Below are 24625 nucleotides of genomic sequence, written 5' to 3'. Positions count from 1 at the left end.
AAAAACCATGAAAACCCATGGAAATTAATGGAAAATCATGGGAATCTATGAAACCTCATGAAAATCCATGAAAACTCTGAGGGCTGCTCCAGCAGAATCCCCAGATCCAAAATTCCCAGAAAAACAAGTTTTGGATTTGGGAGGTCCATCAAAAGTTCATAATAAAGAAATGGGATAAAACCTTGGAATTTTGGGTGGGTTAAAAGCGGAGATATTGGAATGGCACCGGTGCATGAGGGGCTGAGGTTTCCTCACATTTTTCCAAGGAAAAGTTGGGAATTTGGGATCTCACCTGGCATGACCTCGTAGATGTCTTCACCTTCCAGCTCCTGCTCCTCGGGATTCAGGGTGGAATTTTGGGAATTGTTCATGGAATCGGAGCTGTCCCGGTCCTTGGAGAGCTCTTCCTCCTCCTCCTCCTCCTCCTCCTCCTCCTCGTCGCAGGGAATGGTCAGGGAGCTCAGGTCTGCCAGGAAAGAGGGGAAAAGGGATGGAAAAGTGGGAATTCTCTGGATTCCAGAGGGGTGGGATCAGGATCCAAATCCTGCACCTGAGAACGGGCAAAAAACCAAAGGAAAAACCAAGGAAAGATGGAAAAACCCAGGAAATAACCCCAAATTCAGGGATGAGTCCTGAAGGGATGCACCTGGGGGGTTCCAGAAGTTCTGAGAAATTCCAGAGGGTTCCAGAGAGTTTCTGGAATTTTCTCTGCCTCCAGCTGGAGCAACCCCCACAAATCCGGGCGTGGGTGGACGGAAAGCCCCGATCCAGGTGGGAAAACGCTTCCCAAAGATCCCAAAACCCAAAAAACCGGGAACGGCTCCAGACTCACCCCTGAGGAGGAACCGGATCTGCTCCACCCAGTCCTGGGCCTCGGCCGGGCTCGGAGCTGCGAACTGCCGGGAGAATCCGTTATCCCGGGATCTGGGATCTGGGATCTGGGATCTGGGATGAGGGGACAGGGACCCGCCATTCCCAGCCCCAGGCCACCGGGAAAAGCCATTCCTGGGATTTATCTCCTGGCTCCAAGTGGGAGCGGAGCACAGCCAGAATATCCCAGGAAAGCTGGAAAACCTAATCCATAGAAATCGATGTAATTCCATGAAAACTCATGGAAATCAATGGAAATCCATGAAAACCCACAGAAATCCATGGAAGCCCTAGCCAGGCTATCCCAGGAAAGCTGTCAGGTCTAATCCATGGAAATCCATGGAAACCCATTCCCATTTCTCCCCCGCTATTCCTGTTTCAACCCCCAAACTCCCATTTTTCCATCAAAATTCCCATCTGCCTCCCCCCAAACTCCCATTTTCCCCCAGAAAATTTCCATTTTTTCCCCTGAAATTCCCATTTCCCCCCAGAATTCCCGTTTTCCCTCCCAGAATTCCCGTTTTCCCCCACAGAATTCCCATTTTCCCACCATTCCCCACCTCGTAGGAGCGTTTTCCAGGACAGAACAGCTGGAAGCAGCATTTTTTCCGGGAATCTTTCCGGAGCTGGGGATCCAGGTGGGCCTGGTAGCGCTCGATGGGAAAGGAGCCTTTGGGCTGCTTGCCTGAGAAAAGGGAATTGGGCAAAAATTGGGATTTTCCGGCTTTTTTTCCACCCCTGGATGCAGCTCAGGGGGGTTTATCCATGGAGGGAAACTGAGGCACACAGCTGGAAAATTCCAGGGAAGGGGAATGTCCAGAAAATCCAGGAAAGGGAAATGGCTGGAAAATTCTGGGAAAGGGGAATGGCCAGAAACTTCTCTTTGCTCCAATGGAGAAAACCCCAAATCCAGCTGGGGTTTCCCCGTCCAGGAGCTGGGAATTGCGGTTTTCCATGGTCAGATCCCATTTTTCCACCCAAAAGTTGGGAATTCTTTTCCCTCTCACTTTTCTCGTTGGCGTAGTAGAGGAAATTCCGTTGCGTGAGGACGCACCAGCGCTTGTGCCAGTCTGAGCCGAAAAAGCTGGGCTCTGGAAAACAGGAAAAAATAGGGAAAAATGGGAAAAGTCAGGAAAAATCAGGAAAAGCAGGGAAAAGGCTCCATTTTATTCCTTTGGGATGCGTTTCTCATGGATTCCCTGCAGCCAGGGAACGTGTTTGGGGTTAAATCTCTGCGAAATGTCGTTAAATCAGAAATTAGCGGGAGTTAAGCCAGGCCTAACTCCGAGCTGAGCTCAGGGAAAAGCCAGGAGCTGTTTCTGCCTCTCCCCATCAATAATTCCCGAGAAAATCCCATTAGGGAAGGGAATAATTTGTGGCTTTCACGGGAAAAGGGAGATAAGGCTGAGGCTGATTCCGAGCCCGGCTCTTATCTCCGCATTAAATGTGGGATGATCCCGAATCCCTGGAGCTTTTCCCGGCTTTTTCTCCTCATTAGTTTTGCCCTCCAGGCCTGGGCTGGGCTTAATTTAATTCCAGGATTTAATTTGGATGCTCTGGAAAAGGGAATGAGCCGGGCAAGGCGTTGGAAAACCTGGAAGCTTCTGCCGGTGGAAATCTGTGGATTTCCTGATTTTTCCTGGGGTTTTTTAGGCTGGAAATTGGGGATTTTCCCAAATTTTCAGATGGCAGCCCCGGATCTTCTCCTGGAATTCCTGCTTTTACCTCGGGATCTCTTCTCCAGGTATCCTTGCTTCAAAATATTCCCGGAATCCTGGAAGGGCCGTGGGATCTCCTCCAGGCCTGCAGGGAGCAGAGCAAAGGAAAATCTTGGAATTTGCCATTCCCATCCCCACATTCCAAGGTTTCCAGCCTCTTCCTTTAGGGAAGAAGCATTTGGGGTGGAAATCCCAGTTTATCCCAATCCTGCTGATATTCCCATTATTGGGAATAGGGAACAGGGTCTTGGAATTCTGGGATTCAGCGGGATGAGGATGGAGCTGCCCTTTCTCCCTGGAATCTGGTTGGGTTGTGGACATGGAAAACCCAATTCCCATGGAAGATCTGTCCATGGAATCTCATCCCGGAGCCTGGGAGGGCTCTGCCATTCCCAGCTCATCCGAAAAACCTGGGAATCCTGGGATAGTGGGAGGTGACCCTGGATGAGCTTTAGGATCCTTTCCATCCTAAATTATCTCATAATAAATGCACATAAAAGTGAAAAATATGGAAATAAAAATATAAAAATATAAAAATACTGATCCATAACTTGAAAATCCCTGGAATTCCTCCCCTGTTCCCCAATCCTTCCCCAATCCCAACATTCCGACCCCGGCCCTGCCTGGCTGAGCCCTCCCTGATCCACAATGAGCCGGAAAATCCTAAATCATTCCCTAATGGAGCGCCCACCCCATCCATCAGCGGGCGGGAATCCATCCCCATTAATTCCCTAATCCATGATAAACTTCCCGTCCTTTCCTGTCCGCGCGGGGACTCCGTAAATCCCGACTTTTGCTCCGGCTCCACCGGAGCGTTCAGGTGTGCTCCGACCATTCCTCGTTAGCCCGACGGCCTCATTTCCCCGGGAATGGCCTTGGAGGCCTCGCTTTCCCGGGAGTGGCCTTGGAGGCCTCGTTTTCTGGGAATGGTGAGGCCTTGGAAGCCCCATTTTCTAGGGAATGGCCTTGGAAGCCTCATTTTCCTGGGAATGGCCTTGGAGGCCTCATTCCGTACGCAGAAAACTTGGGAGTTCTGCAGGCAGCGAACTTGGGAAAAAGTTTGGAATTCTGGGAAAACTGGGGAATTCCAGAGGCAACAAATGTGGGAATTTTAGGCACAGCAAACTCAGGAATTCCAGAGGCGGCAAATTTGGGAATACCGGAGACACAAAACTCTGCAATTCCGTAGGCAACAAATTTGGGAATTCCAGAGGCAAGAAACTTGGGATAACTCCCCACAGCAGGGCAAATCCAGGGGGGATCCAGCATTTTTTGGGATTCTGCCCAAGATGACATTTAGCAGGGCTGGGGAACGGCTTCCATAAATCCCGGCTCATCCCGGGAACCCGCGGAACGCCGGGATCAGCCCCCGCATCCGGCCGGGAAGCGCGGCCGGGGCTCGACCACGGCTTTTCCGTGTTCCCGATAAGGAACCCATCCATCAGGGCCGGGGGAAGGCAGGAGGGCGGGAACGGGGCTGGATTTATCGGGAATGTGTCATTCCCTCCACACGCCCCGCGGGATAAATGGATCCTCCATCATCGCCGGCCGCTCCGCACCTGCGGCCGCGCGCGCTCCGCGGTGACCGCAGCCAAGGATTTGATGGATTCTCCCGACTTTAATGAACGTAAACAAACAAAGGAGAGAGGGAAACATCAAATAATTCCCGTGACAGCTCCCAAAAGGAGCCGGGAGAGCGGGAAGCGCTTCCCAAAGGGAGCCGCGTTTGATGTGGGATCGGGATTTGTAAACAGCGGCAGCTCCGGATCGCGCCTTATCCAAATATTTCCCTTTCCCAGCGCCGGCTGAAAGTCGGGATTGACGGCTTTGGACTCTTCAACTTTCAGCTTTCACCCCGTGGCTCCGGCTCCGGCGGGAGGGAGGGAGACCCCACCCCCATTCCCGCTGGAATTTGTTCCCTAATTTCCCCTTGGAAAAGCTGATGTGGGGCAGCTGGAGATCAAACTCCCAGGGCTGCTTTCCCCCAACATTCCCGGTTTTCCAGAGGGTCCCAAGCCCCTCTGAGGACCTCCCGAGCCCAAAGGAGGAGGGAGGGAGGAGTGACATCAATTTTTGCCGGGATTTGTTCCCTAATTCCCCCTTGGAAAGCTGATATGGGACACCTGGAGATCAGACTGGTCCCGCTCTTCCCACTCATTCCCGGTTTTCCACAGGGTCCTAAGCCACTCCAAGGAACCCGCAGCCCCAAATGGAACCAGTGGAGGAGAGAGAGGGAATGGGAGGGATGAGCCCCATTCCTGCTGGGATTTATTCCCAATCTCCCCATGGAAAAGCTGATCTGGGGCACCTGGAGATCAAACTGGAGCCGCTCATTCCCAGTTTTCCAGAGGTTTCCCGTTTTTCTCCAGTCTCATCCATCCCATCCCTTTTTTCCATCTGGGTCAGTCCCAGAGGGATGAAGCTCCCCTGGCCATGGATAAACCGGATTTGGGATGCTGAGCCTTGGGAGCAAATCCCAAATCCCAGTGGGACCCTCCCACCTGGCCACCCCGTTTTCCTGATTCCCAACAGGGGCAGCAACCCCAGGGAAAATCCTAAATTTTGGGGAGTTGAGGGTGTCACAGATGTGGGAATTCCACCTTTAATCCTGAGCGTAAATTCAGGAATAAAAGGAAGGGAATGAAAGAACCTTCGTGCCGTAAATATCCCGGGAATTCCCACGGGCACTCCGGGGTTACATCCCAGCTCTTTAAAAACGTATCCCAGGAAAATCAAGCACCTCCATCACCTTCCCGGGAATATTTACGGCCTCTCGGAAGGGCTGGCCAGCACAATTCCCACTTGGAATTCTCCAGGAGCCGCCAGAGGTCAGCGCAGGGGTGGACTCGGCTGAAGGATTTCCCTCCCGGGATTCCAGGGCTGGAGATCCCAACCCTGGAGCTGCTCCCGAGGGATTCTCCCGGGGTTTGGGGTCGCGTCCCGGGCCAGGAACTCAGGGAAAGGCCGTGTCATTCCAAGATTTTGCCACAAGGAAGCAGCAGAAGCTCAGGATTGGAGCCGGGAGAGGGAGCGGCCCCGGCCGGGGCGGCAGCGGGGGGCTGGGATCCCAAATCCCAAATTTCCCACTGCAAAAAGGGGCTGGGAACCCCGGCTGGGATCCCAAATCCCAAATTTCCCACTGCAAAAAGGGGCTGGGAACCCCGGCTGGGATCCCAAATCCCAAATTTCTCATCCCAAAAAGGGGCTGGGAACCCCGGCTGGGATCCCAAATCCCAAATTTCTCATCCCAAAAAGGGGCTGTGCTGATCCCTAAAATCCCCTGGCCCAGGGGGGTCCAGACCCCCACTTTTCCCCAGTTTTAGGGTGGCAATTCCACCTCCAATTCCTGCTGGGAATTCCAAAGGAAGCAGAGAGGGGGTTGGCAGGTCCCTGTCCCTGTCCTTGTCCCCATCCCTGTCCCTTTTGCCGTCTCTATCCCTGTCCCCATCCCTGTCCCCATCCCAGACACTCCAAACCCTTTTTGCCCCATTTCAGGGTGGCAGTTCCATGCCCCATTCCCTTTAGGAATTCCATGGCAAGCAGATGGGGGTTGGCAGGTTCCTGTCCCATTTTCTGTCTCTTTTCCCATCCCATTGATCCCATCCCATTGATCGCATCCCATCCCAGTCTCCCCGAACCCCTTTTCCCATTTTTGGGGTGACAGCTCCATGTCCAATTCCTGCTGGGAATTCCACGGGAAGTGGATGGGGGTTGACAGGTCCCTGTCCCCATCCCTGTCCCTTTTCCCATCCCATCGCATCCCATCCCACCCCAGTCCCCCCAAACCCCATTTCCCATTTTTGGGGTGCCCTCTCCGTGCCCCGTTCCTGCTGGGAACCCCGTGGGAAGCTCCAGCCCCTCTCCCTCCCTCTCCCTCTCCTGACCTCATCACTTTTCCCCCCCTCTCCAAAAGTGCTGAGCGCGGCTTTCCCGGGAATTATTTATCCGCGGGAGAAATGATTAAAAAAATTATTGGGGAAAAAAAGGGAGATAAAACAAAACATCGATCGCTGCGGCCGCGTCCGCCTCTGGGAGCGCTGGGAATGACAGCGGATAACGGATGGCGGGGCCGGAAAAACAGGGAACGGCTTTTTATGGCGGCTCGGGTTCCCGCAGAGCCGTAAATCCGGCATGTGGGGGGTCGGGAGGAAAGCTCCAAATGGGGATTGGGGAACTTTGGGTAGGAATCCTGGTGGGATCAGAGGTCCAGACCCCAAAATCCAGGTGGGATCAGAGATCTGGGACCCCAAAATCCAGGTGGGATCAGAGGTCTGGTACCCCAAAATCCAGGTGGGATCAGAGCTTGGGATCCGGGGGGATATTCAGCCCCCATCCCAAAATCCCAGTTGGACCAGGGTCCCAGGGCCCAAATTCCAGGTGGGATCAGGATTACAGGACCCCAAAATCCCAGCTGGATCAGGATTTTGGGATCCAGGGGGGACACGGGACCTTATCCCTAAATCCTGGTTGGATCAGGGTTCCAGGACGCCAAAATCCAGGTGGGATCAGGGCTCCAGACTCCAAAATCCAGGTGGGATCCGGACTCCAGGATCCAAGGGGGACATTGAGGCCTTATCCCAAAATTTGGGTTTAAAGAGAGCTCCAGGACTCCAAAATCCAGGTGTGACCAGGGCTCCGGGATCCAGGGCAGACATTGAGCCCTTACCCCAAATTCCAGGGATTTGGGATAGAACAGAACCGCAGGAACGGGATCCCATGGGAACGCAGCCCCTTCCCAGCCTGGATCTGCTCCCAAACTTTCCCCTCGGGGCCGTTCCCCCATTCCCCCATTCCCTGGGAAGGGAGGGACGGGAACATCACCAGGAATTTGTAACGCGGAGCTGACATTTATGGGAAATTGGGAAAGTGAGGATTTTATTGCTCTCTCTGTCAAAACCCGCGGCTCCATCCGAGGCCCGGCAAATGTGGGATCGATATCCCGGCCTTTAATATCATCCCAGAAAACCAAAAAAAAAAAAAAAAAAAATCATTATCCCGTTATTTTTATTATGGAGTTACGGCTGAAAAATGGCACCTGGGCTGGTTTCCATTTCCTCACAGTTTTTTACAGGGTTTTTTAAGGGGTTTTTCCCTTTCCTGCTGCCTCTGGATCAAATCCTGCCGGGATGGGAAGCAGGATTTGGGTGGGGATGGGAAGGGCCTGGCTCTGCTCTGGGATGGGATTTTGGGAGCCCCAAATCTCCAGGATGGGTTTTTGGGAGCCCCAGAGTTCCAGGATGGGATTTTGGGAATCCCAGAGATTCCCACAGGTCTGAGATGGAGATTTGGGGAGTTCCAAATCTCCAGGATGGGATTTTGGGAGCCTTGGGGTTCCGGGATGGGATTTTGGGAGATCCAAAACTCCAGGATGGGATTTTGGGAGATCCAAAACTCCAGGATGGGATTTTGGGAGCCCCAAATCTCCAGGACAGGATTTTGGGAGATCCAAAACTCCAGGATGGGATTTTGGGAGCCCCAAATCTCCAGGACAGGATTTTGGGAGATCCAAAACTCCAGGATGGGATTTTGGGAGCCCCACGCCCCTCCTGACCCTTGAAAAGACAAATTCATGCCCACAAAGTCCCAGACTGGGAGAGGATTCCCACTGGGACAGAATTCCCGAAGTCTTGCCAGGGCCTTGGTGGTGTCACCGCTGCTGCCCCTATCTCCCTGCCTGGATTCCTGGGATTCCTGGCATTTATGGAATGGGCAAACACCAGGAGAGACAAATCCTCGATCCCACCTCAGAACCGGGATGAGACGGATCCGGGATGTTCCTGGGATCCATCCCGTGATCCCAGCTCCCATTCCAGCTGCTGGGAGCTGGGACTGGGACAGGAGATCCCAGCCTGGAGCAGGTTTGGGACACGTGGATCCCCGGGATTTATGGAATGGGGGAACACGGAGCCAACACCTCCACCTCACTCCGGAACCAGATGGATGAGGGATGGTTTCCAGGACCCGCCCCATGATCCCAACATTTTCCAGCCTCCCCGGGGGTCCCTGGAGCCCCCGGAATGCCGGGATCAGGGCGGTGAATCCCAGCCTGGAGCAGCATCCCGGCAATCCCCGGGAATCCTCTCCGTGCCCTCCTCATTATCCCATTCCCAGCGGGAAGTTCTGAGCTCCTTCCCGGCTCCTGCTATAAAAAAGTGATGGATGGCCAGGAAAGCTCCGGGAGTTCATCCATTCTCCCATTAAATTTTCCTTTAATTGGTCCCGGAGTCAATCAGGAACTCGCTGGGCAGTGAATTAAGGAAAAGAAAAAGACGGGAAAAAAAATTCACGGAGCGGGGGGAGCCTTTGTGCTGATCCTGGGTTAAAAAATGCTGGATTTGCTTCCAGAGGGGCTGGAATTCCACACCGGGAGGGTCCTGCATGGATTGAGGGATCTCCAGGAATGGGGAATCCGCCAAGTGCCGTCAAATCACAAAAAAATCCTTGGAAAACACGAGGACAATAAAGCGATGGGAGAGGGAGGATGGGAAGGGTGGATAATGAATCCATGATATTTCCAGGGATTGGGATGGCATTCCCGAGGCATGGAAAACTCTGGGAATACACAACAGGAATTCCTGGATTGGTGGGAATGAGCTGGGGCAAAGCAAAGAGCAGCACTTGGAAACGCCTGCAGACCCATCCTGAATTTTCCTGGAATACTCAAGGAAGGACCAGTGACCATGGAGAATTCCTAAAATTCCTTTGGAAACCTGGAGAGGGGAAAGCTGGGTTGGGCCATTCCAGGGCTATTCCAGGGCCATTCCCGTGGGTTTCCAACTCCTTCATCCCTTTGCCTACGGATCCAAAGTTTGGCATTGACACATCCCAGCCCCACCTGAGCCAGGGCAGGATCTTCCCTCCTGGGATTTTCTTCTGTTCCCCACTTCTCCCATTTTTTGTGGAATTTCAGAGTCATATCAAACCTCTCCCTGCCACCCACATTCCCACCCCAAGCCAGAGCAGGATTTTCCCTCCCAGAATGTTCTTCTGTTCCACACTTTCCCCGTTTCTTGTGGAATTTTAAGGAACAGAATTAAACCGTGTTCTCTTCCCCATTTCCCCCATTTTTTTGTGGAATTTCAGAGTGGGATCAAACCTCTCCCTGCCCTACACCCATCTCCCACCCCTTCCTACCCCTCCACCCCTCAGGAACACCGGGATCAGCTCCGTTCCCCCTTCCAGGAGCGCTGGGAACGGCTCCATTCCCCCTTCCAGGAGCCCTAAATCTCCTGGCGGGAGATTTACGATTCCCATTCCCGTTCTTTACTGCAAATCCAATCGGGCAGTAATGGTGGAACACGGGAACGCCGTCACCCAGGGCTGATGGCTCCCATAAAACCGATGTCATTCCAAACGGATGAGTTTATAAACGGGAACAAACCCTCGGCGCTGACAGGAACATGAAACCCATTCACCATTTAAACGCTTCCCATTTTTTATCCCGGGGATTTGCGGCTGCCGGGGAACGTGGAGCGGGGCCGTGGGGAGGGGATGGGCTCGGGATCCTAAAGCCGGGCTTAAAATCACCCCAAACCTGCTCAGTCCAGCAGGATTTGTCCACTTCCTGCTTTGGAAAAGCTCCCGGTGACCCCAAGGTGTCATAAACCCTGAAATCAGCCCTACAATCAGCCCTAAAACCAGCCCCAAAACCAGCCCTAAAACCACCTTGGATCCCTGCATCCAGCAGGATTTATCCCTTTTTCACTTTGGAAAAGCTCCTGGTGGTCCCAAGGTGTCAAAAATCCCCAAATCAGCTGTAAAAACAGCCCTAAAACCAGCCCCAAAATCAGGCTTAAAACCAGCCCAAAAACCATCTTGGATCTCAGTATCCAGCAGGATTTATCCCTTTTTTACTTTGGAAATCCTCCCAGTGACCTCAAGGTGATATAAACCTCAAAACCAGCCATAAAACCAGCCCCAAAAACAACCTTAAAACCAGCCCTAAAACCATCTTGGATCTCAGCATCCAGCAGGATTTATCCCTTTTCCACTTTGGAAAAGCTCACAGTGACCTCAAGATCCACAAAACCCTAAAACCAGCCCCAAAACCAGCCCCAAAACCAGCCCTAAACCCAGCCTGGACCTGCCCAGCTTCCATCAGGATTTATCCCTTTTTCACTTTGGAAAATCTCCCAGTGACCCCAAGATCCCCAAAACCCTAAAACCAGCCCTAAAACCACCTTGGATCCCAGCATTCGTCAGGATTTATCCCTTTCCCACTTTGGAAAAGCTCAAAGTAACCCTAGCGTGTCCAAAATCCTAAAATCAACCCTAAAACCAGCCCCAAACGCCATCCCTGGCCCTGCGCAGCGTCCATCAGGATTTGTCCCTTTCCCACTCTGGAGCGGCTCCCTCGATCCTGGAGGATCCCGATAATCGCCATGGCGACGGGCGCGGATCCATCCCCGCTCCAGGTGTGTTTGCATTGCTCCTCCCGGAGCTTTTCCGGCCGCTCCGGGGCTCTTTCGGCACCTCCTCATTTCCCCGAGCAAATATTGGTGGAATATTGTCCTGGAGCTGAGGGGGGAAAGGGGGAGAGCTCCACCTGCTCCCAGAAATCCGTGCTGGTTTTCTCCGTGGTGTTTTGCTGGAAAATCAGGGAAAATCCCAAATAGGGAATGGTGGAATGGTTTGGGATGGAAGGGCCTTAAATCCCATCCTGTTCCCATCCCATTCCACGTGCAGGGACAATTCCCGTTATCCCAGGGTGCTCCAATGAGGCCTGAGAGAATTCCAGGGATCCAGAGAATCCCAAAAATCCCACCTGAACTCCTCCTTTCCCACTTGGAACACATCCTCTCTGTCCTGTCATCCCAATTCCCAATGAAAATGTCCAGGATATCTCCCCAAAGGATGGGGAATGCCCCAGCCTGTCCCCGGGAAAAGCTGGAAAATCCAATTTATCTCTCCAATGATGGGATTTCTCCTTCTGGAAAACCGGGATAACACCAGAGAGCTCCTCCTGGGAAGGGCCTGATTATCCTCGGAAAACATCTGGAATTTTTCCCTGGTATTCCAGGAATTAGGATGGGAATGATCCAGCCTGATCCAGCTCTTTTCCTTGGGAAAAGGGAGGATTGCTTTGGAAAGATCCATGATCCTTGAGGATCCATGGAATCTCGGAATGGGATCAGAATGGAATTCCAGAATTCCAGGAACTGGGAATCCTCAGGGATCTCCTTCCAACCCCCTCCCACCAGAGCGGGCTCAGACCATTCATTGATCCATGGATAAAACCACAGAAAACCGGGAAAAAGAGAGGGTAAAAAAATCCCCCACAAATATCCCGGAGCTGGCTTTTCCAGACCCAGCAATGTCGGATCCGGGGGCGTTCCCGGTGCCCACGGATCCCACCGGGATCTCCTCCCTTCCTTCCTTCCTTCCTTCCTTCCTTCCTTCCTTCCTTCCTTCCTTCCTTCCTTCCTGCCCTGGGAGCAGCCTGGAATCCCACCCCAACGGGAAGGAAGTGCCACCGGAGCCTCCGGCCCTAAATCCGGGCCCATCCCATGGAAATTCCAGAGCTGGGAACGTTTCCTCCTTCCCTGAGCAAATTCCGAGCCTTTGGCTCCATCCTTGTTTTTATTGGGAACGGGAACAGCCCCTTCCCTAAAAATCCCATTCCCACCCAAAAAACCAGGAAAAGCTGGAGCAGCCCCTGGACCCCATCCCGGGAAAACCTCTGGAATATTTGCAGCAGGAATCCCAAAATCCTGGGATTAATTAAAGCTCCTAATTATCAACAATTGATTAATGACAAGCTGGCATTAATTAGGAAAAGCAGCCTCCGCTTCCAAGAGTTTTCCAAAGGTTTTTCCTGTCCTGCCCAGGGAATGGATGTCCCGGAATGGTTTTAGCTAGGATTTAGAGGGATCCGAGATAAAAATGCGGAATTTGGAGGAGGGATTGAGCTGAAATCTGGGATTTGGGGTGCTCCAGCTATTTCCCAAATTGCAGGAACACAGGAACCTGGGAATCATCCGTAAATCCCTTTATTTGGGGAGACTGAGGCCCAGTTTTCCCACCCCAAACCAGGAACACCAAAAAAACCTGGGAATTTTTCCAGGCTCATCCCTTGAATGTTTAACCAAGCCATTTTTTAAGGAAAAGCTCCAATCCCGAGGGATGGATTTTTATCCTTCTCCATTTGGGAGCTGATGTTTCCCAGGATGAACGGCCCCTGTTTTCCCAAGCCTTCAAATCCCACTAAATTTCCGTTTCCCTGGAAGAACTCCACAGAATCCCATAAAATTTGATTTATCCACCTGCGTGAGCCGCACGGAACCGCAATTTCCAGGATAAATGCCGGGTGTAAATTGTGGTTTATGTCGGATTCCGACCGGCTTTACGAGTTTCCCCGAGAAAACGGGATCTTCCCACCTTTATTTCTTCCGTCGGAGCCTCCCCGGCCCACTGAGGAATTTTCAGGATTGGGCTCAGCCAGGAATCACCTTTTTCCCACTATTTTTCCTGGGGGGAATTGTGGGAGTTCTGGGATTTGGGGTTGGTTTAAATCAGGTGAATTTTAAGGGAATTCCTGGTGCTGTTCCCAGGGTTTTCGTTCAAGGATCAGCCAGGATTGTCTGGAAAATCCTGGTTGGGAAAAAAAGATCAAACCATCCAAAGTTTGGGCACAGCAAGGGGAAAATTCCTTGGGAACGTGGGTGGGAAAAGCTGCTCATTCCCACCCTCATTCCCACCTAAAATCCAGGCACGGCCAGTGGAGAATCCTTCAGGAATTTGGGTGGGGAAAACCCCAAATTTCCCACCCAAAATCCAGGCACAGCCAGTGGAGAATCCCTCAGGAATTCCCTGCGAAAAGCGCCTGATTCCCACCCAAAATCCAGCCCCAAAGAGCAGAGAATCCCTTAGGAATCTTCCTGGAGTGCTGGGATGGGAAATTAAATGGGGAAAATCTCCGAGAAATCCCAGGAAAAGCAAATCCCAAAGTCTTCCATGTCATGGGAATGAGGTACAGGGATGGGAAATGCAATGGGACAAGCAGCAAGAAATCCTGGGAAAAGCAAATCCCAAAATCTTCCGTGCCATGGGAATCACCCAAAATCTTTTCCATGGGACACCAATCCATCCTTTCCCCGCTTCCAGAGGGAATGAACCCGACCCATTCCCTGGATTCCCCCCAAAAAATCCTCTCCACAGCACAATCCCCAAATCCGAGGCAACTTTTCCTCCAGCGGAAAGCCGGGAAAAGGTCAGGGAGCGGAAAAAATAATAAGATTTTCTAACGGCTTCCTTCGGAGCAAAATATTATCCGTTCTCCCGCTTTTTTTCCGGCTTTTATGGAAGGAGATTCTGCCAATTCCAAAGAAAAAGGAGGATTAAAATGAGCTTCTGCACCTTCGGGGGCCCATTTGGAAGTTTTACTGTACGGAGCTGACAGGAAAAATCGGGAATTAATATCCCGGAGCCGCTTCCGAGCTGCAATAGCAATTATTGGACTCCGTGTCCCTGGATAAATAATGGGGCCATTCCGCTAATTAGCTCCGACGATCCGGGCTCCGTGGAAATCCTCCCCCGCCCGGAAAAACAACGCCGGGTTTTCGGGAACGGTGGCTTTTTCCACCTGGAAAAATGGGGGGGAATGGTGGAAAAATGGTGCAAAAATGGTGGGAAAATCCAGGAGTTGTTCCCATGCGCAGGTGCAGAATGGGAGGTGTCGGTGGAAAAATTGGGAATGTTGATAGGGAATTGAAAATGTGTTGGATTCCTGGGTCCCACTCCATGGAAATCCTTCCCTGCTCAGAAAACCAACTCCGGATTTTCGGGAATGGCGGCTTTTTCCACCTGGAGAAAGGTGGAAAAATGGTGGGAAAATTATGGAAAAATGGTGGGGAAATCCAGGAGTTGTTCCGATGTTCAGGTGCAGAATGGGAGGTGTGGGTGGAAAAATCAGGAATGTTGATAGGGAGTTGAAGATGTTATGCATTGCTGATTATTCCTAATAAAATTATGCCGGTGATTCCCGCTCCCGTGCGACTCCATTAATTCCGGAGGTGTTAACTGGGAGCAGAGCTCGGAATTAATTAATTAATTAATCAGTCAATCAATCAATCAGTGTTCCAGGTTGGTTTTCCCACTTCAAATCCTGCGTTTTTTGCATTATTCCCTAATTATTTCCCAGCCTTGGGATTGCAACAGGAGCTGCTTTTCCCTGGCATTTCCAAAGAGAAACAGGATCTCCATCTCCAGCCCATCCTCACTCCCCAAATTCCCGGGATCCGATGCTCCCGGGGATTGCAGCCTCATCCCGAATATTCCAAAATTAAAATACTGAAACCTCGGATTTTTCTGGATGTTAAATCCCCTTATCCCACATTTTTCCCACGTACCGTCCATCCTGGATTTTCCATAGGATCAGATGCCACTCCAAATTCTCCTTGGGATTATTTGGATCGTATTCCAAGCTCCCTGAATTTCCAATAACCCACTGATCCCTGGGATTATCCCAAATCCACCTTTTCCAGAGGGTTTGGAGCAGGGAAGCAAAACTTTATCCCAGAAATTCCTTTTTTTTTTTTTTTTTTTTTTTTTTAAGCCTGGAGGATCCAAGAAATTCCAGGTGCTGAAAAATTCCCGGCTCATTCCGTGCTTAGAATTCGAGCACTTCCTTATTCCCTTCCCAGCCCATCTGGATCTGCGAAAAACCCCAGATCCCAAATCCCAAATCCCTTATCCCAAATCCTCTATCCCAGTCCCATATCCCAAATCCCGAATCCCATATCCCACATCCCTTATCCCAAATTCCATATCCCAAATCCCACATCCCTTATCCCAAATCCTGTATCCCAGTCCTGTTTCCAAATCCCGTATCCCACATCCCGTATCCCAAATCCCGTATCCCAAATTCCATATCCCAAATCCCGTATCCCAAATCCCACATCCCTTATCCCAAATCCTGTATCCCAGTCCTGTATCCAAATCCCGTATCCCACATCCCTTATCCCAAATCCCGTATCCCAAATCCCATATCCCAAATCCTGTATCCCTCATCCCGTATCCCAAATCCCGTATCCCAAATCCCATATCCCAAATCCTGTATCCCTCATCCCGCATCCCAAATCCCGTATCCCGGTCCCTCCCGGCTCCGCAGGCAGGGGGCAGTGGCGCCATTTCCCGGAGAACATTCCCAGCTGGAAATCTCCAAAGCGGGAAGAGGAGAAGGGCCGGGAATGAACCCCCCAAAAAACACCGGGAATTCTCCCCTTCCATGGATACACCGACACCAAAAAATCCCTCAGCGGGGCAGGGATGGAGCGAATCCCTGAGAAAATCCTGGAATGAGAATTGGATGTGCCACGGCTTCATCGCATTCCCAGAAAATGATGGATCAGGGATTGCGCCTCGAAAATTCCAAGTGGAGCCTCCAATTCCCTCCCATTCCAGAATTCTTCTGTTTTTCCAAAGGCCCCCTTGGAAAACCCCCCAAATCCAAGGATCCACAGGGAGAAATCCTGCAGGAAAAGCCATTCCTGCTCCGATATTCCAAGGAAATGAAATACCTTGGGAATAACTCCCTGGTCCCTCCTCGAACCCTCATTCCCAGGAATGGGAATTCCCAGGGGTGGCATTCCCTGCTCCTGCCGTGCTTTTGGGATCTGCGTTGCCTCCTCCCCCTCTCCCGGGGCTTTTCCCGGTGTTCCTGGTGCCGGATCCCGGCCTGGAATTCCTGACCCTTCTCTGCCCTTAGCTGGAAAACCGGAAATTCATCCCCGGACTTCTCTTCAGGATTTGGTTTTTCCCTGCCCATTCCGGAGGCAGGGAAAAACCGGGAAAAGCCTTTCCCAAGGATTCGGCCCAGACCCAGGATTGGTTATTCCCAATCCCAATCCAGAGGGATGAGTCGGGAGGAGAATCCAGAGCTCGGGAATTCCAGGAAAACTCCCAAGTGGGATCCAACAGCATCAAAATTGCTGGGATAGACCTGGGAAAAACATTGATAGCACTGGGATTGAGGGATGCAGGGATGGGAAGAGGGGAAAATGAGCAGGAAATTCCGGATCCTGAAGCAGGGATGCAAAAAATACATGGAATTTTTAGGGAGAGAATCCCAAATCCTGAGGGTTCAAGAATTCCTGAGGATCCCAGCATCTTCAGAATCCCAAATCCCGAGGGTTTAAGAATTCCTAGCAATCTTGGGAAATCCCAAATCCTGAAGGTTCAGGAATTCCTGAGGATCTTGGGAGCTTCAGAATCCCAAAGGTTTAAGAACTCCCAAGGCACCTTTAGAATCCCAAATCCTGAAGATAACAGAATTCCAGGAAAACCCCACTCCAGCTCTTCCCAGAAAACAAAATCCTGGGTTTTTCCCACCCCGAATCCGCCTCCTTTCCCAAATCCGGGATGAGATTTCTCCCTGTGTTCACCTTTCCCATAAAACCCTTTCCCTTCAAACTTCCTCTGGAAAAGAAGAGGAAAAGCTGAAATTTTCCAGGTTTTTTACTGGATTTATTCCTTGATTATTTTTAACGGGAATTAATCATTCCTGTGGGATCAGGGCTGGAAAATCCTGTGGGATGGGGGTTGGAAAATCCCTCTCCCTGCCCCAAACTGAACCCTTTTTTTGTTCCCTTCCCATTTCCACATGTTTGACAGATTTTCCCTTACAACCCTCCCCAGCATTCCCAAATTCCCCCCAAGCCGCGCTGGGAGCTCCAGCCCCGTGCAGTTGCCAAGGGAAAACCCGCAGCCTTCCCAATCCTTCCTAGAATTCCCAATAAAAGCCGAGGCCGTGAACTCCAGGCGGGAATGGCCTGGATTTGACCGCGGAATGACCTCGCCCGACGGACACCGGCACCATCCGTCCTTTTTTACAGCATTCCCATTTTTTTCCCTTGGAAAACGGATCCCTGAAGCATCCCTGACCCTGCCCCGGGTGCCGGGAATTCATCCTGGGAAAAAGGGACAGCTCCTCTTTCACACAGCCCCCGGATTCCTGGGAGAATTCCGGGAGAATCCTGGAAATAAAGGGGAAAAGAGGATGCGGAGCTCAGGATAAAAGGGAAGAGGGAGATCTCGGATCTGCTTCTGTTTCCCACTGCTGGATTTGGGGTTTTCCCAAATAAATGTTAAAAATCCTGATTTAAATATTCCTAAATATTCCCAAATATCCCTGTATAAATGTCCTTAAATATCTCAAAATACCTGTATTTAAATATCCCCAAATGTTCGTGAACATCCCTAAATATTCCCTAATATTACTACAGAAATATTCCTAAATATCTCTAAATATCCCAACTTAAATACCCCCAAATATCCCATTATAAATATTCATTTTTTAAATATTCCTAAATTTTCCTAAGTATCCCAATTTAAATATCCCTAAATATTCCTGAATATCCTGATTTAAATATCCCTAAATATTCCCAAATATCCCGATTTAAATAATGCTAAATATTCCCAAGTATCCCTACTTAAATGTCCTTAAATATTCCCATAAAAATCCATGGAAAAGGCTCCAATCCTGTCCTCCTGTGAAGAGGATTGGGAAGTTTTAGGATTCTCCTTCAAAATCTCCACAGAAAGTCCCAGAATAGTTTGGGATAAAGGCAGCTCAAGGCTCATCCCATTCCCACCCCTCCTTTATCCCGGATTGCTCCCACCTGGCCTTGGGCACTCCCAGGGATGTGGAATCCTGGAATTCCCCTGGAAATCCATCCCAGCCCCTCTCCACCCTCCCAGGGAGGAATTCCTGCCAAATTCCCAATGGAAATTCTTCTTTTCCAGCCTGGAACCTCTTCTCCATCCCAAAATTCCCCTTGGACCCCATTCCCGGCATTTCCTCCAAAGGAAGGGATTTTTCCCAAATTCCCAATCCGAATCCCTTTTCTCCCATCCCAAAATTCCCCTTGGACCCCATTCCTGGGCTTTGCCAGGAAGGGATTTTTCCTGAATTCCCATTTCCCCCTAATTCTGACTCTAAATCCCTTTTTTCCAGCCTAAAATCTCTTTTTTCCCATCCCAAAATTCCCCTGGAACCCCATTCCCAGGCTTTGCCGGGAATCTGCTTCTGGGATGGGATTTGAGCTGGCCCAGCCCTGGAATTCTCTGGAAGAAGCCCCAGAATCCCTGAGGAAAAGGAGAAAAATGTGGGAATGCCCCGGGAATGCCAAAGGTGGGGGAAAATGGGCAATAAAATCCCGGGATTTGTTGGGAAAAGCAATTCCGGAGTAAATCAAGGCAGAGGTCCCAAAAAAGGGACTTTTGCCATCGATCCGGGAATATTCCGGATGAAGGAATTCCAAGCTCCTGCACTGTGACCCGGCGGGAAATGAAACATCCGCCCCCTTCCCTCTCCGGCTTTTATTCCTGACATTAATCCGTGCCACAAAAATCCATTTTCCCTTCTTATTTTTAAGGGGAAAAAAAAAGAAGTGAATTTTCTGGCCAAAGGGGGAAAAATGGAGTTTTGTTATAGTTGGGAATTTTTATTTTAATTTAAAATGCTGGGATTTGGAATAAAATTAATCAATAAATCAAAATCCCAACAACGGGCCCGGATCAAAGGTTAAAACCTGGGGTCATCCCAACAGTTCCCTGGGAAAAGCTTTCCTTGGATGAATTTTGAATGGAAAAACCTGGATATTTTTGCTGGAAAGATGATTTTTATGGGAAAAAACCCAATCCAAAGAGGTTTTCCCGGGTGCTGGAGCACCCCTAAATCCCAAATGTTTGGAACTCCAAGGTGGGGTTGGATATCTGTGGATGGACCCCAATCCAAAGCTTTCCCAGGGCTGGGGTATTTGAGCTCCCAAAGGATCCCTGTGTCCATCCAGGGGATTTATTCCTTCCCTTTTCTCTTGGAATTGCACAGAAATCCAAGGAAATTCAACCATGGAAATCCAAATCCATGGAATTCACCCCAAACCGGCCAAGAGGTAAAAAAATCAAAGCAGTGATGGTGCCAAAACCTCCCTGAAAATCCGGATAAAAACCAAAACTATGGAATTCCTCCCAAATCAGAGGCGGAAAAATCAAAGTGACGACGGCGCCCAAAACCCCCTGAAAATCCAGATAAAAGCCAAAATCCCGGAATTCCGGGCAGGAATCCAAGCCAGCATTCCCCCCCCCGAGATCCCCACAGGGATAAACAAATTCCAGCGGGGCAGGGAGCACGGAAAATCGGGATGGAGGCCACGGAATGACCCCCGGAGAGGGCCAGGAATGTCACCACGGCCCGGCGCTCCCGTTCCACCTGGGCGGGCGCGGCGCACCTGGGGAAATCCATCACGATTCCGGGCCCGAGGAATGTGGGGACGCGGTTAATCTTTAACCAGACCCCCCCCGGAAACCTCGGAAAATTCCCAGGAGCCGCTCTCGGGGTTGTTTGGGAGCCGCCTCGGGAAGGATCCGCTGGGAAGGAGCCGGAATTCCGCGGCTCCATCCGGAATTTGCTGCTCCAAGGTCGCCGGGAGTGAGGCGCGACACGGGAAATGGGAAATGGGAAAACGAAGGGATGGGATTGAGGGAGGTCCCTGGAAATGTGGGGTTTGTTGGGAAAAGGGAGGAAAATTGGAAAAACAAAATTCCTAGATTTCGTGTGGGGATGGGGAAGAGGCCTCGGCCTCACCAGAAACTCCATCACCCAGAATCCCTGAATTCCAGAATCCCTGAATCCCTGGAATCCCAGAATCCCTGGAATTCAGGGTCAGACCTGAGCCAGCGCTTTCCCAAAATTCTGCCTCCATCTCCAGCCCTGCCTGCCCTTCTCCAACCCCGAACTCTTTGGAACATCCACAAATCCAGGGAAAAGTGATGGGAGCAAAGAACTCTCAATGGGCCAGGATATCAGGATCCTCCACGGATCCCTTTGGCCAGGATGCCCCAAAATTCCCATTCTATGAAAATCAAATATTCAATAAAAAACAAGTATTCCATAAAAATCAGATATTCTATAAAAGTCAAATATTCCATAAAAATTAAATATTCCATGCTCATCATTCCTGGCTACAGGTGTCCCCTTGGAATAAGGAGAAGTTTTTCAGCTGTCCCAGAATTCCCTCCCTCAGAGCAGAACTGGAATTTTAAATTCATTTATTCCTGGAGTCGGGAAGGTGGAAGGGGAGACGGGGATGGGAATTATTCTGGATATCTGAGACGGGGGAAAAAGCTGGGAATTGGTTCTGGGGTGCAAGGAAATGTTTTGGAGCATGGGAAAAACAGTGGGAAGGGGAAAATATTAAAATAAAATAAAGTGAAATAAAGTAAAATAAAGTCAAAATAGAATAAAATGAAATAAGATAAAATGAATTAAAAATAAAATAAAATAAAATAAAATAAAATAAAATAAAATAAAATAAAATAAAATAAAATAAAATAAAATAAAATAAAATGAAATGAAATAAAATAAAATAAAATAGACATCATAAAGCAAAAAAAAAAGAAAAGAAGTCCTTCCAAATGCTTTCAGTAAATCCCAGGGTGTTTCAAAACCCAGGAATATCCAAACCCTGATTTAAATCCGGCCTCCCTGAATTTCCCAACCATTTCCATGGATTTTTTTACAATCCCACTTTTTCCCTTCCAACCTTTTTCAACTCCGACAAAAGGGAAAAATCTCCGCAGCTCTGAGGCTGAAAGGACTTTTTGGGAACATCTGTCACCGTAAAAGAGTAAAACCAACCCGAGCAGCAGCTGATTCCTTTTTATTCCCTTTTATACCCTTTTTTATTCCCTTTTATACCCTTTTTTATTCCCTGCTCTGAAATTCCTGCTCTAAAACTTTTCCTTGGAAACATTTCCCAGCCTGGGTTTTGTTTGTTTTTTTTTGTTTTTTTTTTTACCATTTAAAAAATCCTTTTGGTTTTTATTTCCCAGCCCATATTTCTTTTTGGGTTTTTTATCATTCAAAAAATCATTTTGATTTTCATTTTCCAGCTCGAATTTCTTTTTGGGTTTTTGCCATTAAAAAAATAATTTTGATTTTAAAAAAAATTAAAACCATAAAAAAAAAAATAAAACAGGGAGCGAGATGGAGTTGAAAAGCGGGGGGAAGATGAAGATAAGCGGGAAAAATCAGATTTATTTATTTTCGCCATCAATTGATGGGGAGAAAGGGAATTTTTTTCCTCAGATGAGGGGAGGGAAGGGGCCGACACCGGAGTTGTCGCTGGCTGTTTACACCGGGAGCCATCTGGCAGCAGAGATATAATAACAATTATTCCGTGGAGATTCCGTTGAGGAATCGCATCCCCGTAAATCAAATTAACACCCCCTGCCCCTCCCCGCCTCTCCCGCTTTTCCCCTTCCTTCCCTGCTCCCGTTTAACCCCGGGAATGCTCCCGAACAAGGCGCCCTCATCATTAAGAATTGATTTTTTATTTATGGCCGCGGTGCCGCCCCGCGATATCCCGCCGTAATTCCGCCTTTGGAAACCCCATGTTTACGCCGAGATTTGTGCTTCCCAAATCCCATTTTTTTGTGGTTTTTTTTTCATCCCTCTCTCCCCTGGCGTGGAAATATCCGATATCCTTCATTAGCTCGATTACATCGGATAAGGGGTTTATTCCTTTAAATTATTTAACCTTGGGAGAACCCGCTGGGACCCCATAAATTCCGGCCCCGCTAATGAAAATCATCCGTTAGGGCCGTTCCCGAAGACAACGGGAAAAGGGATTAAAATATCTCGGAAAATCAACTCCTGTTTGGTTTTTTTTATCCTTGGAATCCGACAGACTCCATAATTCACCGAAAACCTGCTTTTTTCCCCCCCACCTCGGTGCTGACCACAAAACTTTTTTTTGTAGATATCCGATTTTTCACGGATTTTTGGAGTGCTTGGAAAAGCCCCTTTGGAAGGAGAGAACTCCCTTTTTTGGCTGAATTTGGCAGAATTTAGCTCCTAATTCCAGATTGAACTTCCAGCACTTTTTGTAGCTTTCCATGATTTTCCTGGAATTTTGATCCAAACCTGGAAATAGGAAGGGATAGATCTCAACTCCAAAAATTGGATTAAAACCAATGGGGTTGGTGGAGCTCCACACAGGATGAGTTACTGATAAATTTTGGGAAGGTTTGAGGAAAAACATTGGGATTTGGGGTGGATTTTCAAGGAAAAAGGCCAAAACTGCATCATCTGCCCTCTTTTCCTCACTGGGTTTTTTTTTTGTTTGGTTTTAGGATTTTGGGGGTGGTTCTAAAGCAGTTGAAATTATCAAAAAAACCCCAAAATTCACCCAGATGACCCTAAAGATGACTTGGGAATTCAGGCATGGGATAAATTCTGAATTATCTGGAATTCTCCAGTTTTCTCACAGGACATCCCAAGTGGGATGGGATTCACCGGGATCAGCCAAAGATCTTGGAAGAACCACCCGAGCAAGGAGAACCAACCACCCCCTCCTCAACCCAAGGAACTCCAGAAAGCCACAAAAATTCAAATAATCAAAGATTTGGAGACGGAAATGTCCCATTTCTGTCCTGCCTTGGAAGCGAAACTGGCATCTGCCAGATTTATGGAGCTCCAGAAGTTCCATGGAGGCACCAGGAAGGACCAGGCCACTCTTGGGCCACTGGTGGCCACTGGACCGGGCAGTCCTGGCCAATCCAGGCCCCCCAGAGATCTCCAAAAGCACCAATAAATGGATTTTAAAGGGATCGGAGCTGGAGCTGCTCTCTGGGATTTGCCCAAATCTGAGCAACCTCACCGGGATAAAATTGGAGTTGAAGGAAGAGTTCAGGATCAATCCCGGAAGGAAATCAAAGGCTCTGGATCCCCATCGTCCCCTGGATCCCGTTCCCAGAGTGTGCAGGAACACGACCACCTGACCCTGAGAAAATCCCAGGTTTAAAACCTCAGTTTAAGGGCAGCTCCTGAACTTCCCAGCTCCGACAGATTCCGGTTCCAACCTCCTGCTCCAGCCTTGAGCGACTTCACCGGGATGGAACGTGAGCCAAGAGTTCGGGATTGATTCCAGGCAGGAATCAAAGGCTCTGGATCCTCATTTTTCCCCGGATCCTCATTTTTCCCCTGGATCCCTTTCCCAGTGTGAACACAACCACCCTGACCCTGCTAAAACCCCACATTTGAACAGGGGTTTAAGGACGGCTCCGTTTCCAGCTCCGACCGATCCCAGTTCCAAACTGGGATAAAACCAGAGCTGAAGGAAGATCCAGGGAGGTACCGGAGGCTCTGGACCTTCACCTTCCCCCAGATCCCATCCCCAGAGCACGCAGGAACACGGCCACCCTGACCCCTGGAAAACCCCACATTTAAAGGATGATTTAAGGACGGCTCCTCAATTTCCCAGCTCCCCAACCCTCCTGGAAACCAAACCCAATTTCCCTGCTTTAATCACCGCGCCTCACTTTGTCTCCGAGCCCTTTCTTTGCCTTTCTCTCCCTTTCTTCTCCATTTATTTCCTTTCTTTTTGTTGGTGTGTGGGTTGTTTTTTTTTTTTTTTGTGCTAAACCTGTAAAAGGCGCCGGGCTCGGAGTTCATTTGGCCGCGGAGCTGATAAGCCATGAAAAACACGGAGCCGGCGATGGAAGCGCTGACAGCGCCGGCTCTGCCGCGGGCCCAGCTGCAATTTGCCTTCCAGGGCTGTCTCCGAAAACAAAAACGCTCCACATGCAGCATGCAAAGAAGTTCCGAGTGCGTTGGGGGGCTCGGGGAAAGAGGAGAAGGGGGTGGAAAAAGCCACATGGAAGACGAGAAGGGCGGGCGGCGCTGGGAGTGGGGAGAGAGCTGCAGATCAATCATTTATAATTAACAAAAATCCGATTGGGGCTTTAAATAGAGATCAATGTGCGGCGGGGCTGAGTGGATTGCGAGGATGTATTCACCTTCTCGTAACTCTCCTCGCGAGCTGTCACACCTCCCGAACCCCCATTTGTTTTGTTAACAAAGCTTCAGGGGGCGCCGGGCTCTCATTGAAATTTCATTAATCTAATGGAGTAAAGTCCTGGAGAGGGGAAAAAAAAAAAGAAAAAAATCAAATTCTCGTTGGGCGAGATGGTACCTGGGAAAGATAACCTCTGGTTGAACTCCCCGCCTCGGCGGGCTCTGCCATCAGTCTGGGAGC

The 24625-nt window shown here is 49.9% G+C and overlaps 1 protein-coding gene across 1 annotated transcript in view; it reads right to left on the bottom strand.

Moving 5' to 3' along the window:
* The window catches only part of SKAP1 (src kinase associated phosphoprotein 1), an 80397-nt gene that overhangs the window by 15499 nt on the left and 40273 nt on the right, over window positions 1–24625 (bottom strand). The window contains exons 6-10 of the mRNA XM_058820552.1: window positions 2596–2673; window positions 1878–1961; window positions 1431–1555; window positions 833–896; window positions 293–466 (exon numbers count right to left, since the gene is read on the bottom strand). Coding sequence (XP_058676535.1) covers window positions 293–466; window positions 833–896; window positions 1431–1555; window positions 1878–1961; window positions 2596–2673 — 525 coding nt within the window. The remainder of the gene's footprint in view (window positions 1–292; window positions 467–832; window positions 897–1430; window positions 1556–1877; window positions 1962–2595; window positions 2674–24625) is intronic.

Source organism: Ammospiza caudacuta, chromosome 27 (genome assembly GCF_027887145.1).
Source record: "Ammospiza caudacuta isolate bAmmCau1 chromosome 27, bAmmCau1.pri, whole genome shotgun sequence".
Taxonomy (NCBI): domain Eukaryota; kingdom Metazoa; phylum Chordata; class Aves; order Passeriformes; family Passerellidae; genus Ammospiza; species Ammospiza caudacuta.
The sequence above is the reverse complement of the archived record's forward strand: the minus strand, read 5'-3'. Positions and strand labels throughout refer to the sequence as shown.